Raw genomic sequence first — 20,302 nt, forward strand, 5'->3', positions numbered from 1 at the left:
CGCCCATATGACCCAAAACCAGTCCCGCCAAATTCAGGTGACAGGTTCCCTTTAACAGACTGCGGTGTAACGCAGCATTAACGGACTGCGGTGTAACGCAGCCATTAACCCTGTGTGAGCACTGACTGGAGGGGGCACTGACAGAGAGTAGGAAGGGGTGAATTCGCAGCTGGACTGTGCCCATCGCTGCTGCGACCAATCAGCCACGCGGGATTTCCGTGACAGACAGACAGACAAACAGACACATGGAAGTGCCCCTTAGACGATTATATATATAGGTATATATTTGTGTCTGTAGATGATGAAACAAGTAAAAGAAGCAGGTGCGGGCTACATCGTATTGTTTAATCCTGTTTTCTACATGTTTTTTTGTACTTTTACTTCTATAAAGGAACATCGTGAGTCTTTATCTTTTTTGGATCTAAAGTATCTTATAGAAGTAGCCAAATTTCTTGAAGGTTTGCATGAAATTTTGTTAATATAATGAAGTCATCTATTCATCTATGTGTGTCACGGATACTTATGCCTGCTAGTGTGTTGGCAGAATTGTTTCTTCATAGGTCAAAGTAATATCTCCAAGAGATAAATTAAATCTTAATGATTGCAGTCATCCAAAGCTAAGCCAGGATACAAGAACAAAAAATAGTGTTCAGTTTACTACTCACAAATTATACAAAGTTTATGAGACAACTAAACTTAGTTGCTCATTTCCTTTAACCTCTTCTTGATTTTTTTTGTCTTTTTGCACTTTTGTTGTTTCCTCCCCTTCTTTTAAAAGCCATATTTTTTTTTATTTTTCCATCAACATAGCCATATGAGCACTTAGTTTTTGTGAGATGAGTTGTAGTTTTGAATGACACTGTTCATTTTACCATACAATATATTGGAAAATGCTAAAAAAAATTCAAAGCATGTTGAAATTTTGAAAAATAAATGCAATACTTCTATTGTTTCTTTTGTTTTGTTGTTTTTCTGGTGTTCTTTGTGTGAAAAAAGTGTTTAATTTTTTTCTCATTATGGTGTCTACAGTTCTGGTTTATGTTATATTTTTATAGATCAGACTTTTAAGGATGTAGTGATACCAAATATGCATATTTTCTATTTTTTACATTTCTTTTCTAATTGCAGAAATGAGTGGTTCATTTTAATTTTTAGGGTTTTTTTTTTAAAACTTTTTTTATACTTTGAAAGATTTTTTTTTATCATTTTTAGTCCTTAAGGCAGTACATTCCAGTATTGCAGTATGTGGAGAAAATTATGTTAACTCTTGCAACACATTTGTACTACTACCAATTGATTATCATGGCAAGTAAGTGGCCTTTTGAAAGTCCCAATGTCTGTCATGTGAGATATCCTATATTAGAGTATTGCAGTACATTGCATAGTCAATCCTATTAGGACTATTTAAACATGTAAAAACATTCAAAACTAATTTTACAAAAATAAAAAAAAGTTTAAACCTCCCCTCTTTTCCCAAATATAAATATTGAAATCTAAGAAATAAAAAATGTACATATTGGTCATGGCTGCATGCATAATTGCTTTATATTCACAATCCCAAATATATCAGTTGAGGAAAAAGGAGGTTCAATTGCATAAGTATTTAAAAAAATAATTTTTAATGAGTCAAATATTTTTAAAAAAGTTTTTAAAAATTCAAGCAAAAAGAACAAACGTAGTGCGCTGACAATGTGACCAAGTAAGTACCGTAAATATTGTATAGGTACTAGCAGCAATCACATAAATGAAATCAGTGTCATGTATTATATGAAAAGAGCCCAGTACACTGTAGTAAACCTATGTTATCCAAAGCATGTTCAGTGTGTTGAGATTTAAAAAATGAAGTGCAGAAATTCAAATGCAAATATAGGACTTATCATAATTAATTTATAAAGTGCAAGTGCATAAATTGCAAAGTAGAAACCCAACTCACAATAGAAGTATTTTTGGTCTGGATAAGCATCTAAAGGAATCCTATGATAGTTCTTGATGTATAACATCACCATTCAGTAAGTGAGAAGGGGGCATGAAGAGTCAAAAAGCTTTGTCAGTATTATTTTCATGTGTCTCCTATGCTCTATGAGCTTTTTGACTCTTCATGTCCCCTTCTCACTTACAGAATGGTGATGTTATAGATCATGAACTATCATAGGATTAATTTAGACTAACGTATTTATCGGACTATAAGACACACCGGACTATAAGACGCACCTAGGTTTTAGAGGTGGAAAATAGGGAAAAAATATTTGAAGCAAAAAAGGTGGTAAAATATTTAATAACATAAACATACTATTATATGTGTTGTTATTATATATAATAGTATGTTATTATGTTGGAAGCTGCGGGTAGAAGATGGTTCTGCGGGACCAGTGTGGTGTCTGTAAAGTACTGTATGAAGACGCTGGAGGGTGAGTATAAGAATAGGGGCACAAGGCTTATATTTAAAGCTCCACTCCAGCACTGAAAAATAACACTGGAGTGCTGCTTTGAGATCCCATTGGGAGAACTATAACTCCCAGCATGTCTTGCAGATCCTTTGGCATGCTGGGAGTTATAGTTCACCACAGAAGTGGCAGAGTGCTTTATTGTGTGATGTAGTGACTAACCTTTTAATTGTGGCAGCCAGCCACACTGTGGTGAGGTAAAATGCTGGAGCATCGCATCCCATGACACCACAGAGCGCTCCCTCTTGTTGCCTCTCCACAGCACAGGAGTAAGCTTGCAGATTGTAGTGTGGTGTCTGCAGGACCTGTGATGACATCAGAAGAGGTAGGGCTCTGTGCTGCCATGTGATGCTCCAGCCCGCCCACTCCTGACATCACACAGGTCCTTGTGTAAGAGCACTCAGCACCCAGCAGGCAGGTATGCAGAGACCTTGTCTCCTCTGGCCCCTGCTGCTACCTCCTCCACCAGACACACATGTCTCCCCAGCTGCTGCAGGAATCCAACGCTGGGGAAACCATGTGTGTCCATGTGAAGGAGTATTCATGTGCTGCTCCCAGCTCACCTCTCAGCTGAAAGGTGGGCGGGGAAGCAGCTAATGAATATTCACTGCACTTTAATGATCGGGACCATGTGGTTTCCCCAGCTCTGATTCCTAAAGCCCAGCAGGGACATTTTTCTGCCTCCTGCCTCCCAGTGCAATCCCACTCGCTGCTGCCCCTCCCCACGTTACATCCCTACCATAAGACACACCCACACTTTCCTCCCAAATTTGGAGGAAAAAAAGTGCGTCTTATGGTCAGAAAAAATACGGTATCTTATCCAGACCAAAAATACTTCTATTGTGAGTTGGGTTTCCACTTTACAATTTGTGCACTTGCACTTTATAAATTGACAATGAGGAGTCATATTTGCATTTGAATTTCTGCACTTTATTTTTAAAAACTGAATACACAACATGCTTTGGATAACATAGGCTTACTACAGTGTACTGAGCTCGTTTCATATAATACATGACACTAATTTCATTTATGTGATTGCTGCTAGTACCTATACAATATTTACTTACTTGGTCACATTGTCAGCGCACTACATCTGTCCTTTTTGCTTGAATTTTAAAAAACGTTTTTAAATTTTTAACTCATTAAAAATTAAATTTTTAAATACTTAAGCAATTGAACCTCCTTTTTTCCCAACTGATATATTTTGGCTTGTGATTATATCTATTAGTGTTGTGGTGTATTGCCCCTATTTCTTATAGACCGTGTTAAAAGATGCATAATTGCTCAAGAATCGGCATTTTTCAGTCACTGCAATTCCCTAAAAAGCTATGAAAATTTAATGTTACTCAAAAAGATAAATAATAATGGACCTTACACAGGTCCATCAATGGAAGAGCAAGAAAGTTATGGATCTTAGAAAATGGAGACACAACCATAGTTTTATTGTTTACAAATTTCTGACACTTAAATATAAAAAACACATTATAAATTTGATATGACCATAATTGTAGTGATATTAAGAATCATGATGCTGGGTTATTTTTACCGCACATTGAGTGCCTTAAAAACAAAACCCCAAAAACAAAGGCGGCATTGCTTTTTTTCACCAATTCACCCCTCTTAGAATTTTGTCTGTGTTTTTCAGTAAATTATATGGGAAAATGAATGATAAAATTGAAAACTACAACTCTTCCTGCAAAAAACAAGCCCTCACACATTAGGGGAAAATAGTAAAAAAAAAAAGTTATGGTTCTTGGATGAAAGGGGAAAAAAAATAAAAAATCATAAAAATTACCCAATCCTCAAAGGGAATCTGTCAATAGGGTCAAACCTCCTAAGCCATCTATATGGACATGTAGGTCATAGGAATGTGAATAACATGATACCTTGAAATTGCAATTTGATGTCTTATTCCCAAGAAATCCACTTTTTTCTTAATATGTAAATGAGCTTTTAAGATCTATGGGTCAGACAAGATCTCCCTGAAAATCTGCCTCCAAAACTTATTTTAAATGAAAGGAGTTACCAGTGTGAGACATGATGATAAGGAGAACAGACTGTTTGTCATTATATGTAGATTTATCTGCAATAAGACACTGGATCACAGGTATCAAAGTATCTTTAATTGAACTTCCTATGACCTACATGATTATATAGACGGCTTAGGAGGGATGTTCCTGCCTGCAGATTCCCATTAAGCGTTTCATCTGGGGAGGCATGTGGACAGGTCTGGTCACATGGTCCTGAATCATCTCTCATTTGGAGGATATTAGAGTATTTAGAATAAAAGGTTTGAGAGATTGAATTCTAATCCTGGTAGATAAGAATTGGGAGGCTCCCATAGACATAAGATGGCCTGCCAATTCCGCTGAAATTGACATATTTGGCTGACTTTTAATTAATGTTTAAATGGGGGTATTAGCGCTCTCATACATATTGAATTAAATCAGCTGAAACTGTCCGACTGTTTAATATGTATGTGGCCTCCTAACTACGTGAAAGCATCATTAGATCCATCAATAGTACATGAATACAGATGTGAAGATGTCACCACAACTACCATCATTACAGGAATACGAAACCAGAACCACCATCAGTACATAACAATGTCCCCAGAATCACTATCCATATAGGAATATGGCACTGGAACCACCATCAGTGTTGTTGCAAATTACATTTGTTGCTTGACAGATATGAAAACCATCATACGTATCCCTTCCCTTTATAATGGGATCTATTTAGCTTCCATTAGAATATCCGCCAAATGCCGCACAGCTTAAATTAATAAAATAGCCCCCATTATAGTTAAGCAATATTAGTTTCCATGACTGTCCTTGGGTTTGGCATTTAAAATATAGGATGTCAGGGATGAATATTTTTCCTTGGGATCGTGTAAATGGTCTGCAAAGCAATGAGTGATGCCATATTTAACTTTGTAAACACACTCCCTGTAGAGGCTCACCTCTAAAGTAGACCACTTTTTTTTAAAATCTTTTGGTGAAACAGGTAACAATTCTAGTGGAAGTCATTGTCAAAGCTTGTTACCTGACCCATGGGAGGGGGAAGGGTGCGTTAGAAATCCTGTTTAGAGATGGGCAGACCCTTGGATGTTTGGGTCTGGTGGGTTCGGCCAAACAGGTAAAGAAAGTTTGGGTTCGGGTACCAGAAAAGTAACCGGACTCCATTCACTTGAATGGGGGCCCGAACATCCAGTGTTTGCCACGCTGTCATTACTGCAGGTAAGACAGCCGCAGTTCCAACCGTCCAGGTTGAAAACTGTTTACCCCCAGACATGGATTACGGTGTGGGACAGAACGAAAGACAGGTGGGGTATATGGTTGTTTCTTATTTTTGTTTTATTACAGGATACAATGGCTTTAAAGGAATGGGCAATGACATGAGTATAATTTAATTTAGAATCATTAAAGGAGTCTGTGTCATTCTTTCAATTTAAGGACTTTATTCTTGTTGTGTGTTTATTTACAATATATTAATCGGTTTAATAATGGATAGGTGTCTTGTAGACACCTCTCTATTACTAAGCCGTGGGCTTTTTGTCACCGGACAACACAAAGGTGACAACAACTCCACAAATATGAACCCCACTTTCCACCGCTACAGGGCAAAGCGCCAGAAATAGCGTATCTCAGATAGATGAGCCTTTTCTGGGCTGCCGGTTGCTATTTTTAGGCTGGGTGGGCAATATCAAGTAGTGTTTGCCACGCTGTCAAGCACATGACAGCGTGACAAATACCCGGTTTGAAGTCTGTGTTAAGTGTCTGTGCCCGAACAGTAGGTGTTCGATACGGACGCCAAACTTTACTGTTGGGGGTCGCCCATCTCTAGTCCTGTTACCTTAGCCTTTGACCCATTACTTTAAATAGGGGCTAAGGGGTCATGTGTGAGATGGGCATCATCAGCTTCATCTGCCAAAGGCACCAAAATACCTTGTCCCTGCCCTGCCTGGCCTTTTCACAAAATGCAAATGGGAGCTTTTCAAGTGTGACTGATTATATGCAAAGTACTTTTGTTCAATAGATTTGAATAGAGTAAGGTACATTTTATTTCCAGAATGTATTGGACTGATAAAGCACATTATAAACTGCTAGGTGTTTGAATCACAGGATATTCTATTTCAAAAGCAATATATCTCTGATGTCATCAATTGAATCCATATTTCATATTATTAATAAACGCCACTATTATTTTAAAAACGTCACTTGCAAGTCTGTAAATCCTTGAGAAATATGGCTTATCTCGTGTGTAGCTATTTGATGCTGGAGGAGATAGAAAAAGATCTGATGCTATGTAAAGAAAGCAATATACTAAATTATTCCACAAATATGTTATAAAAATACTTCAGAAGTGTATATTTCAGGGCTTAGACTTCAGTGTAGATTGTCCCAAGCAATATATACGTGCAAAGCTGAGATTTCATTCCACAAAGCAATAATGGTGAACGAAAAGTAATTACATACACTAACACATCTCAGCAAGAGATTTGCTGCAATGATATCTTATTTAGGAGTAGAAAGAAAAGAAAGATGTTGTATAGCTTCATGACTGTCACTTACTTTCTATGGACTGTATACGTACAGTTTCATGCGGTGTATGCAGAAGTGCCAATAGAAGGGTCCCATACTTAAAATGTACATATAGTGCACATTCATCATCAGCATCAATTCTTTTGGGTACTTTTCTGCTAAAGCAGAGATTTTGTAGGATTATAGTCAAATCTATGAGTCATCATTTATGCCAAATGTCTACAAATTATATAATAATACCACCCCGCTATGGAAAAACACGTGACATGGATAAAATACTGCTCAAGTGGCCACTTATGTAAACAAGCAACCAATATGAAGTTTTATAAAAAGTTTATAAAAAGTTATTAATCATAGCTAAGGTTGTGATCGTTCACCTGGTTGACCACCAATAGTGGTATATTAATTGGTTTACATACACAGCATATATAGTCTGTGCAAAGACCCCTCACATGAGTAATTCTGCGTGTGAACAGAGCAGCCTATAAGTGGTTCACACCACTTATAACCTTAGCTATTTTTGTACATTTTTTTTAATAAAACTTCATATTGGTTGCTCATTCACACAAACAGTATTTTAGCCCTGTCGAGTGTTTTTCCATAGCATGATGGTAATATTTAGTGTTGAGCCACCTCCCTAGTGTTCGGGTTCGGTTCGGTTCGTCGAACAGGGACGTGTTCGACGAACACCGTCGAACCCCATTGAAACCAATGGCAGGCAAACACAAACACATACAAACACATGGAAAACACATAGAAAGCACCTTTAAAAGGTGTCCAAAAGCTGACAAACTGCTCAGAAGACACAACAAACACATGGAAAAGTCACAACTACATATAGTCATGCGAAAAGAAAAGAGGTGGAGGAGTAAAAGGAGGAGGAGACACAGATATAGGCATGTCATGCCCTTCTAAAATCAAGAAAGGCTGGAGTAAAAATGTAAACTCACTCTACCAACACTCAGACGTCTTGACAAAAAAAATAAAAAAATAAATATCTTTAGGTAGAATGGCGGCGGGTCCATTCAGAACACTTTCCTTAGAAGACGTAGTGGTACCCCCATTGGGAGTTGTGCCAAAAGATAATCCACCATTTGTCATATCCAAGGGGCAGGTCAGTAAACGACAACATCAACGCGGAACCAAGTACAGTACTATCTACTGTACCTCCTTTGAGGCAATCAGGCGGGTCAAGAAGTTGGTAAGGGGCACCCTAATGGCCAAAACAGACATTGAGGGGGCGTTCCGGTTACTACCTGTGCCTCCAAATAGTGTCCTCCCATTGGGCTGCTTCTGTGAAAGAGCATACTACATAGATCGCTGTTTGCCTCAAATAGTGAGCAGGATATGGAGCAACCCATGGGATTTAGTTGCTTCATCGAATGTGTCATCATGGAAGTTTGCAAGGCGGCACATATTATCATTATCCATTACCTTGACGACTTCTTATGCCTGGGCCCAAAAGATTCGCCACAGTGTTAAAACACGTGATAGTCCACCTGTGAGAAGGAGAGAGCTGGAGGGAGAGTGGACACCCCAGAACCGAGGGGTTAGATTGAGAAAGAAAGAAGGCGGTGTAGCTTGCTTCATGGGTGGGGTACTCTGCTGAGTAGTAGAATTTGCTACTAGGCCCAATAGATTTCCTGGGCCAAATGCCGTAAAAAAATAGTACTTAGGTAAACAGGCGGTGTAGCTTGCTTCATGGGTGGGGTACGCTGCTGAGTAGCACCAAATTCTACTAGGCCCAAAAGGATTTCCTGGGCTAGATACCGTTAAAAAATAGTAGTTAGGTAAACAGGCGGTGTAGCTTGCTTCATGGGTGGGGTACGTTGCTGAGTTGCACCAAGTTCTACTAGGCCCAAAAGGATTTCCTGGGCTAGATGCCATTACAAAATAGTAGTTAGGTAAACAGGCGGTGTAGCTTGCTTCATGGGTGGGGTACGCTGCTGAGTAGCACGAAATTCTACTAGGCCCAAAAGTATTTCCTGGGCCAGATGCCATTAAAAATAGTACTTAGGTAAACAGGTGGTGTGTGGCTGGGCTACTCTGCTGACTAGCAGACACTGAAGCTTTGGAGCAGACCTCTGAATCCCAGCCCATAGTATGAGGAAACAATTCTGCAGACGACCCCACCCACCTGGAATTGATGATGGCAATGTCATGTAAAACTCAGCAAGGGGACTAAATAAAAGAGTCTCCATTTTTTCCAAAAATTCAGTCACAGACACCATTTAAGTGGCATCAATTTCGCCAGAGTTTTTTAAAACGATTGGTGAGGTGATTTTAAAAATCATCAAGCTTTTAGTCTCCCCAAGATGACACAGGGGTAGAAAAGTCCTTGCGGATCCAGGATTTGCTCATCTTGATGAACGTTAGTCTGTCTACATTGTCACTGGAGAGCCGCGTGCGCTTATCTGTCAGCACACCACCAGCAGTGCTGAACACACGTTCAGAGAGAACACTGGCTGCGGGGCACAACAAGATCTCCAAGGTGGCAGTGGCGAGCTCAGGCCATTTTTCAAGATTGGAAGCCTAAAATGAGCAAGGGTCCAGTTCCACAGTCATGGCTTCGATGTTAACTTGGAGATACAAAAGAATTTCTGCAGTACTCAAGGTTCCTCACAGCGCATAGGCCTCTATAATCCTTAAAGGGAACCTGTCACCCCTTTTTTTCGATTTGAGACAAAAAATATGGTTCAATTGTGCCTGAGCTCTGCTTTACAGCAGTACCTTTCATTTCCCCCGATTCCCAACCTTTGCTTCTAAAATACCTTTGTAATCTCTCTGTTTTCATATGTAAATGAGCCCGGTCCGATGGGTGGGGCCTATTCGCCGTCTCTCCTCCGCTTCTCGGCGTGCTTGATGTAACGAGATCTGTGAGTAGCACAGATCCTGTACAGTTTCTGTGCGTGCGCATTGAATTGACCTCCAGCGCCTGCGCAGTATGCTTTGCCCAACTGTGGTCAAAGCATAATATCACTATTGCGCATGCGCCCACATTTTTCACTACGTTCTATGCCCCCTTGCATAGCAAGACTTCCGAGGCATGGAACGTCATGGAAAATGCCGGCGCATGCTATAAAGCAGAGCTCAGGCACAATTGAACCATATTTTTTATCTCAAATCAAAAAAAGGGATGACAGGTTCCCTTTAAATGGAAGAAGATTGGGACCACCAGAAATTTTCCTAGACCTAGACATCCGGCCAAACTGAGCAATCGTGGGAGAGAGCCTTGATGAGAGAGGTAAAGAAGAACCCCAATATCACTGTGGCTGAGCTCCAGAGATGCAGTAGGGAGATGGGAGAAAGTTCCACAAAGTCAACTATCACTACAGCCCTCCAACAGTTGGGCCTTATGGCAGAGTGGCCCAACGGAAGCCTCTTCTCAGTGCAAGACATATGAAAGCCCACATAGAGTTTGCTAAAAACACATGAAGGACTCCCAGACTATGAGAAATAAGATTCTCTGGTCTGAGACAAAGATAGAACTTTTTGATGATAACTCTAAGCGATATGTGCGGAGAAAACCAGACACTGCTCATCATCTGCCCAATGCAATCCCAACAGTGAAACATGGTGATAGCAGCATGGTGTTTTTCAGCTTCAGGGACAGGATGACTAGTTGCCATTGAAAGAAACATGAATGCAGCCAAGTACAGAGATATACTGGATGAAAACCTCTTCTAGAGTGCTCCGGACCTCAGATTTGGCCGAAGGGTCACCTTCTAACAAGATAATGACCCTAAGTACACAGCCAAAATAACAAAGGATTGGCTTCAGAACAACTCTGTGACCTTTCTTGACTGGCTTAGCCAGAGCCCTGACCTAAACCCAATTGGGCATCTCTGGAGATACCTGAAAATGGCTGTCCGCCAACGTTCACCATCCAACCTGACAGAACTGGAGAGGATCTGCAAGGAAGAATGGCAGAGGATCCCCAAATCCAGGTGTGAAAAACTTGCATCATTACCAAGAAGATTCATGGCTGTACCAGATCAAAAGGGTGCTTCTACTCAATACTGAGCAATGGGTCTGAATACTTATGACCATTTGATATTTCAGTTTTTCTTTTTTAATAAATATGCAAAAATATCTACATCTCTGTTTTTTTTCAGTCAAGATGGGGTGTAGAGTGTACATTAATGAGAAAAAAATGACATTTTTTGAATTTACCAAATGGCTGCAATGAAACAGAGTGAAATAATTAAAGGGGTCTGAATACTTGCCGTACCCACTGTAATATATATATATATATAATATATATATATATATATATATATATATATATAATATATAATTGCCTAGAATACTACTTCCTGCAATTTGTGCCAACTTCCGTGGCTTTGTCCGGAGCTAATGTCCGGAGCTAATGTCCGGAGCTAATGTCCGGAGATTAATTGCCTAGAATACTACTTCCTGCAATTTGTGCCAACTTCCGTGGCTTTGTCCGGAGCTAATGTCCGGAGCTAATGTCCGGAGCTAATGTGCGGAGATAATGTCCGGAGATAATGTCCGGAGCTAATGTCCGGAGCTAATGTCCGGAGCTAATGTCCGGAGATAAGTGACGTCAACAGTGTCCAGTGTCTGATTGGTTGCCGCCTGCTGCGAGCGACCAATCAGAAACGTGCCATACTGTGACACACTCCGCCCGCCATTTTGGTGTGATTTTTGAATTTTTACCTCACAGCAAGTTTCTACTGCGTGGAGGCGGGCCCAGTGACGTTGCTCTTCAAGCTCCTGCCGAATTTCGTCAAAAAAATGATAATACCATTTACCAAAACTATATATATTTAGTTGTGAAGTGGTTCAGTGACATTTTCACACCAATTTTGAACTTTTGTTTGGTGTTTTCTCCATATACTGCCTATTATTTTTGTTCTTTCTTACTATTATTTATTAATTGTATTATTCTTACATTTGAATAAATAAAGTATATATGGATTCTAGACTCCCGATTCTTTAGAATCGGGCTGCCATCTAGTATATATATATATATATATATATATATATATATATATATATGTATGTAGATGAGGTAGTTAACATTAGAATCCAGTACCTTTCTCTATTGAGGAGATCTCCTCCAGTCACCCCTCCAGGGGGATGAGTAGTGGCCAGGGCTTGATACTGTGAAGAACTGTGCGGTGGCCACTACAAGTAGACGGTGCTGATTGGTGGGAGTGCCAGGTGTCAGACCCCGGCCGATCATACATTGATGATGACCCCTCCTAAGATTTGGTCATCAATGTAAAAGTAGTGGACAACCTCTTTAAAGGTTTCTGGTGGATTCTGACAAATTTACGATTTGGTGATATCTAATACTGTGATAAAATGTATGGCTTATATATAATTACTCCACTTCTTATTCACTGTAATATCTTTAATAAATACTGTATACGCTCATCATTCTAGTTTCTTTAAAAAAAAAACCCCATAAAGTATTTAATATTAATTTTAGTTTTCTGTTATTTTTGTCTTAGATGGTCAAACTCCTATTTTAATGCAACCAACAAATTCAAATGAGAAAACGCAGCTGATCGGAGACAATCGTCGTACTTACCAAACGGATTCCTAAACAGTAAAAGCAGGACCGCAATTATGTTACTACAACAAGTTATAAAAATCACTCTAAACAGACATTATATAGTTTTAGATGCACATATGTAATATGGATGAATTTTTACTATAAGGGTCTCTTGAATAATAAATGCATTACATGTACAATTAAACTGAATTGTCTGCAGGGTCTTTTTGAAATACACTCTTGTCATGGTCAGGGCCCTCACCCAGCGTCCGTGAAATGGGCAGTTGACTATAAGGAGTCCATGTCACTCTACAACACAGCTGCTTTCGAAATTGTTAGGGGCAGGCTCTGGCTGTAATACACAGTCATCACCTACCGGATATGGGGCAGGCTCTCTGCGGGAATCCGCCCCTTACAGCTACTTCCGACAAGTGCCGTACATATACAGTGAATGTAATGAAGGGGGTTAAGCGGGTCTTTTATGTTGATGGCCTATCATAAGGATAGGTGGGATGATACCTGATTGATGGGTGTACAAGCCCTCCGGCACTCCCAGCAGTCAGCTGTTCCCAGTGTCAGCAGTGGCCAGATATGCTGAATTGCAGAGCGGCTCAGCACAGCTTTGTCAGCTGCATAGTGGTAGCGGCCAAGTACTGCATATCCTCATTAACATGTGGCCACTATTACGTTGATGGAACTGTGCACAGTTCCACAAATCAGCACATCTGGCAACCGCTGGCACCGGGAGCAGCTGATTGGTAGGGGTGCCCCATGGCACAACCCCATCGATGAGATATTGCTAACTTATTCTAAAGATAGGCCATCAAGGTAAAAATCCTGGACAACTCTTTTAACTATCACTTAGTTTTTATGAAGACGCTTAAATTCTTTAGCACAACAAGATAAAACCATTAAAGTTTAAGGCATTAAAAACAAAAGTTGAAAAAACAGCTATAAAAAACAAAAGGTAAAACAAGCATGCTTTCCTGTACTTAACAGTCGACCGCAAGAATGTGAACACAAATCCATATTTTCTTCCTTCCTGGGTCCATCCATGGGGGGTACTTTATTGCACTTGCATACCGCTCCCTGGCCCCTTCAAACCAGCTAATATCAGATATTATGCTGATGATATCAACCTTGCCTGAATGATGTTACAGTCCCAGGATGTTGCTCATTTGGAGTAACATTCATATGCTTCCACTTGATTACACTCTGAATTACAGAAGTACAACTGGTGACTGTATAACTAACTGCAAAACTGTTCAGCCTGTAAATAATGGCATGCACAGAGTACATACTACATCTGATCTCCAGGATTGCGCTTTTCCTTCCTGTTGGATCACAGCCTGTGTTGTCTCTGTCCAACTGCTGATAATGCTCTTGCTTTTGTGTTTTTCCTTCCTCATTTTGGATTGTCCTATCATATCTGGGGAAAGGGCTGATTATACTCTCCTGGCAGTTGCAGTCCTTGCTGGCTATCTTCCAAGATTGATAATGTTTGGAGACCCAGCTTTGCAGCTAGTGATTATCTTACCTTTCTAATCTATGCTGCTTTTAATACATTACTTGTGTGTCTTCCTCCCCAGTATCCTTTCCTTTCTTTTGCTTTTAGGGTTTGAGAGGTTTTCTACTTATTCCGTTTGTTGTTTGCTTATTTTTATTTTCTTCCGTCTTTCCTGTGTCACTATCTGAACACATCCTTAGCCTTTTTCCACATCCTCTGCTTGTGTGTACTACTTTCTGTTGTTATTTTAGAGTACACACTGTCTGTAGTTTAGGGTGTAGGTACAGACACTCAGGGTCAGATGATATTGAGTGGGGGCACCATTACACAATCTTAGGCTGCCGTCACACTAGCAGTATTTGGTCAGTATTTTACATCAGTATTTGTAAGCCAAAACCAGGAGTGGGACAATTAGAGGAAAAGTGTAATAGAAACATATGCACCACTTCTGCATTTATCACCCACTCCTGGTGTTGTCTTACAAATACTGATGTAAAATACTGACCAAATACTGCTAGTGTGACGGCAGCCTTAGGGTGCCAAACACCTTGAGACAGACAAATCAGGGCTAGGATAGGGATGTCCTAGTCTGAATAGGTACCTGTGGTGTGCAGGTTTATTACCTCCCCCTGGCTTTTATATAATCTGTGAGAATATGCTTATAGAGTCATATCAAGAGGCAGCTCATGCAGCTGCTATGGAGCCCCTGGAGAGTAAAGTTCCCCAGCTTAGGTTTCTTCTTCCTTGTGGGTGGTGTGAAAATGGCAACATTACAAATAAAAGAGGAGAAAATCAGTCCTACAGTATATCACTCTTTTTTTTTTATAAAAGAGCATTGGGGTAAACAAGAGCTGCCTCACTGGAGGGAAATTCTAGTCTTGAACTAGCAAAGAAACATAATACATTTAGACTTCTGCTATAGCTTTTACTTCATGAAGTTTGCTCATTTCTCATTAGCTGAACATAGCTGTGTTGTGCGGAGATTTTCTCTGTCCAATGTTATGTGTCTAATGTAATTTTGCTGTATCATTATGCAGAAGAGGATACTAGCAGGACTGGAAACTGCAATTGGAAAGTATTTTAATTCACGCATTATACACAAATCACTGATTGCAAATTTGGAGGGGGGGCAATAATAGAAATAAAACTCAGGAATGGTACTTTAAAGAGAGGCTGTCACTGATATTTTATACCTCAAACTTAGGGCATGTATATAAAGTCGCTTTAATGCTAATTATATCCTTACCTTTCTTGTAGAAATCAATTTTGCTGTTTAAGAGAAATCCATTGTTGAAATTGTATGGTAATGAATTGCAAGTGCAGTGGGATGGGCTCTACGTTTACAGCTCTCCTGCCTCTCTGCCTTTTCCAAACCAATTGCCTACTTGCTGTCTCTGACTGACAGTTCAATGAAACATGAATGACCTAGAGACAGGAGGTAGGCATCCAGCGGGGAATAGGGAGAGTGTCATGCCGTTAACAGCAATAAAGGGGCAGGACGGCGTACTGGGACCCGCACCTGTCCCTGCCACTATAATGGGGCCCTGGCTTTCCCTTATCTCAGGGGTACCTATAATGGTTAGGAGGCCTGAGCCGCCAGCGTATCCCTGCCTCCTGTACAGGCCCTATCAGTGGCCCCCTCTCCCCCCAAGGGAGGTGAACTGCACCAGTGTGTAAATACGACAATTAAACAGGGTATACAGACAAGGTAATTAAAAGTCTCAAACTCACCAAATGCTCACACAACCACAGAGGAAACACAGAGAAGGGAAGAGAAGGAAAAAACTAGGAAGGAAAACAGGTTTAACATGCAACCAAAACAGCAGACACCAATCTCTGTAAATAAACCTCCAAGCTCCTAATACCACGCTCCTTCTCACTCCAAGCCAGGCAGCAGAACTGATTACTGACAACAGTTGTAGACAAAGCTGAGTCTATATAGGAGCGGAGATTACCAAAACCAAATCAGCTGGGAGACATACCTCTCAGTAACTTCAGTAACAAGGTTTAACTCCTGCCCTGCTGGCACAAGACAGCCAGGTCAGAATTCAGGAGAAGAGCTTCTGTTCATCATGTGTGAACGAGGCCCAGAGTGCTGCGGTTCTCTGGAACCTCTCTGTCGCGGTAGCCCCGTGACAGAGAGACATCGGTTGATTTGGTAAGTGCAGTGCCCGCCCACTGCACTTGTAGCTCTTTAACATACAATTTCAACTATGGATTTTTCCAAATAAGCAAAATGCATTACTAGAAGAAAAGTATTTTGTCAGCATTAACCTCTTTATTACCTTGGACGTATACTGTATGTAAATCAAAAGTTGTCTCCTTCTCTTTGATGCGGGCTCTGTCACTGAGCCTGCATCTTTCCCATCACAAGACAGCTAAATTTATCAGCTGTCATCTGCGTCTAACAGCCGTGAGTGGAATTGTGATCCACCTGCAGTTGTTAACATGTTAAATGCCGCGGCATTTAATTCGATCACACTGGAAAGACATCATAAGATCTGCCCATCGGCGCCCCTGTAACGTGATTGCGGGGTGCAGATAGGTTGTCATGACAGCCAGGGATCTGTAGAAGACTCCCGTGCTTGTGATTGTACATCTCCTATGAACATCAGCGCATGACCGGCGATCATAAGTTGTGACTTCTGCTACCCTTAGCAGGTCTGGAGCTTTGCTATGTGTAGCACAAGCAATTGGAAGATCACAGCTTTAAGTCTCCTAAGGGGACTATTGAAGCAAGTAAAAAAAATGTTTTTTTTTTTTTAATGTAAAAGTTAAAATTACCCCCTTCAAAATAAACAAATAAAAAAAAGTCAAAAATACACATATTTGGTATCGCTGTGTTCAGAAACACTTGATCTATCAAGTTGTTATAAAGTAAATCCGATCGGTAAACAGTGTAATGAAAAAAAAATCAAAACTACTTTTTTTTGGTCACAATGTTGCAATAAAATGCAATAACAGCTTGCTGAAACATCATCTCTACCCCAAAATTGTATCAATTAAGACATCAGCTCAAAAAAATAATTAGCCCTCAACCAGCCCCAGATCACAAAAAAGACACTACAAATTTTGGAATTTTAAATAAAAAAAGAACCTATACATGTTTGGTATCTATAAACTCATAATGACCTAGAGAACCATAATGGCAGGTCAATTTAAGCATTTAGTAAACATAATAAGTAAATAATAAAAAAAATTGTGGAAATGCGCTTTTTTGCAATTCCACCTCATTTGGAATTTTTTTCCGTTTTCCAGTACACTATATGGTAAAACTAATGGTGTCATTCAAAAGTAAAACTTATCTCACAAAAAAAAACAAGCCCTCCTATGGCTATAGTGACGGAAAAATACAAAAGGTATTGAAGGGGTTAAAATGCCTTTAGATACATGCCATCTGTTTGGGGTATGAAATGCAGATGACAGGTTCTCCTTAGGGTACCGTCACACTGAAACGACGCTGCAGCAATACGACAACGATGTCGATCGCTGCAGCGTTGCTGTTTGGTCGCCGGAGAGCTGTCACACAGACAGCTCTCCAGCGACCAACGATCCCGAAGTCCCCTGGTAACCATGGTAAACATCGGGTTACTAAGCGCAGGGCCGCGCTTAGTAACACGATGTTTACCCTGGTTACCATCGTAAAAGTAAAAAAAACAAACACTACATACTTACCTACCGCTGTCTGTCCCCGGCGCTCTGCTTTCCTGCACTGACTGTGAGCACAGCGGCCGGAAAGCACAGCGGTGACGTCACCGCTCTGCTTTCCGGCTGGCCAGCGCTGACACAGGATGCAGGAGGAGTGCAGAGAAGCACAGCGCCGGGGACAGACAGCAGAATGTAAGTATGTAGTGTTTGTTTTTTTTACTTTTACGATGGTAACCAGGGTAAACATCGGGTTACTAAGCGCGGCCCTGCGCTTAGTAACCCGATGTTTACCCTGGTTACCAGTGAAGACATCGCTGAATCGGTGTCACACACGCCGATTCAGCGATGTCAGCGGGAGATCCAGCGACGAAAGAAAGTTTCAAACGATCTGCTACGACATACGATTCTCAGCGGGGTCCCTGATCGCAGGAGCGTGTCAGACACAGCGAGATCGTAAGGATATTGCTGGAACGTCACGAATCGTGCCGTCGTAGCGATCAAAATGCCACTGTGTGACGGTACCCTTATGTCCAAGTGCATGTGTGACTATGAAAACACCAACAAAGTAAAAAATGTTGGACATCCTAATACCTAAAATATTTCCTTTTTATTAGTTCATAACATTACATAAATCCAGTTAAAAATCCAAGACATAGAGAGGAAAAAGCTAAGATGAGCACATAATGCAGCAAGTACACCTAGACAGGTACAGATAACAATCAGCCCCATATCCATATACATGTAAAATCTTGTAAAAGGAAGATGCAATAAAGGTAAAGCAATGAGTAACAGAGCACATGCATAGAAGGAAATGGGACCCAGAAATAAATTATGCGCATAAAATAACATGTGCTAATGGCATCACACCCCAAACAACATGTCTATTATGATCATCCATTGCTCACTCCTACAGCTGCAGTGATGCTCTCTGGGAAAGTACCTCTGATGCACGAAAGGAACCCAGTAACAAGTCGCCAACTGTTACCAACATTTGACAGAAAACCTTTATCTGAGAGTGATGGGCCACTGGTAAGGGGAGTTATTTAAACTTTTCATTGTGAGCCAATAGTATAAACCTGCAATTACCTTGAGCATAATTGATAAGACATTCAGCGTCTCCCACTCACACACCACCTCCTCACCTCGCCCCCTATCTGTCGGAGTCCTGCAAGGCTCAGTTCTAGGACCCCTGCTCTTCTCCATCTACACCTTTGGCCTGGGACAGCTCATAGAATCTCACGGCTTTCAGTATCATCTCTATGCTGACGACACACAGATCTACATCTCTGGACCAGATATCACCTCCCTACTAACCAGAATCCCTCAATGTCTGTCTGCTATTTCATCCTTCTTCTCCACTAGATTTCTAAAACTTAACATGGACAAAACAGAATTCATCATCTTTCCCCCATCTCACGCGATCTCCCCAACGAACCTATCCATTACAGTAAACGGCTGCCCACTCTCCCCAGTCCCACAAGCCCGCTGTCTTGGGGTAATCCTTGACACTGATCTCTCCTTTAAACCACATATCCAAACCCTTTCCACTTCCTGCCGCCTCCAACTCAAAAATATTTCACGGATCCGCACATTCCTAAACCAAGAATCTGCAAAAACCCTAGTCCATGCCCTCATCATCTCCCGCCTTGACTACTGTAACCTCCTGCTCTGTGGCCTCCCCTCTAACACTCTTGCACCCCTCCAATCTATTCTAAACTCTGCTGCCCGACTAATCCACCTGTCCCCCCGCTATTCCCCGGCCTCTCCCCTCTGTCAATCCCTGCACTGGCTCCCCATCACCCAGAGACTCCAGTACAAAAGCCTAACCATGACATATAAAGCCATCCACAACCTGTCTCCTCCATACATCTGTGACCTCGTCTCCCGGTACTTTCCTGCACGCAACCTCCGATCCTCACAAGATCTCCTTCTCTACTCCCCTATTATCTCCTCTTCCCACAATCGCATACAAGATTTCTCTCGTGCATCCCCCCTACTCTGGAATGCTCTACCACAACATATCAGACTCTCGCCTACCATCGAAACCTTCAAAAAGAACCTGAAGACCCACCTCTTCCGACAAGCCTACAACCTGCAGTAACCACCGATTGACCAAACCGCTGCACGGCCAGCTCTACCCTCACCTACTGTATCCTCACCCATCCCTTGTAGATTGTGAGCCCTCGCGGGCAGGGTCCTCTCTCCTCCTGTACCAGTTGTGACTTGTATTTTTCAAGATTATTGTACTTGTTTTATTATGTATACCCCTCCTCACATGTAAAGCGCCATGGAATAAATGGCGCTATAATAATAAATAATAATAATAATAATAATAATAATAAGACCATCAAATGGCTGGGTACCCCAATATGACGTCATCTAGCTTTGATCACGTAATATTTGCTACACAAGATCAAGACTGGAATGATGAAAAGTGCTGATGACGTGAACAAACAACATGTATCAGGTGATAGGGTGGAACAGAAACTGGAGAGTGCGTATGTAAAAGGAAATGCAGACTCATTATGAAAACAATTCATTCAGGCAACACAGAATGATGAATCAGTAAAAAAGTAATCAAACGGATAGGTGGCACACCCAGTTAGGTAGAGTTAGGCCGGGGTCACACACAATG

General features: G+C 41.0%; 1 protein-coding gene across 2 annotated transcripts in view; it reads left to right on the forward strand.

Annotated features, from left to right (window-relative positions):
• DNAJC5B (DnaJ heat shock protein family (Hsp40) member C5 beta) overlaps positions 1 to 12,681 on the forward strand; it is a 284,887-nt gene extending 272,206 nt beyond the window's left edge. For both annotated transcript variants that reach the window (XM_069731420.1, XM_069731422.1), the window contains one exon: positions 12,469 to 12,681. In XM_069731420.1, the coding sequence (XP_069587521.1) occupies positions 12,469 to 12,563 (95 nt within the window). In that variant the 3' untranslated portion in view covers positions 12,564 to 12,681. The remainder of the gene's footprint in view (positions 1 to 12,468) is intronic.
• Positions 12,682 to 20,302: the final 7,621 nt, after the last annotated feature.

Source organism: Ranitomeya imitator, chromosome 6, assembly GCF_032444005.1.
Source record: "Ranitomeya imitator isolate aRanImi1 chromosome 6, aRanImi1.pri, whole genome shotgun sequence".
Classification (NCBI taxonomy): Eukaryota; Metazoa; Chordata; class Amphibia; order Anura; family Dendrobatidae; genus Ranitomeya; species Ranitomeya imitator.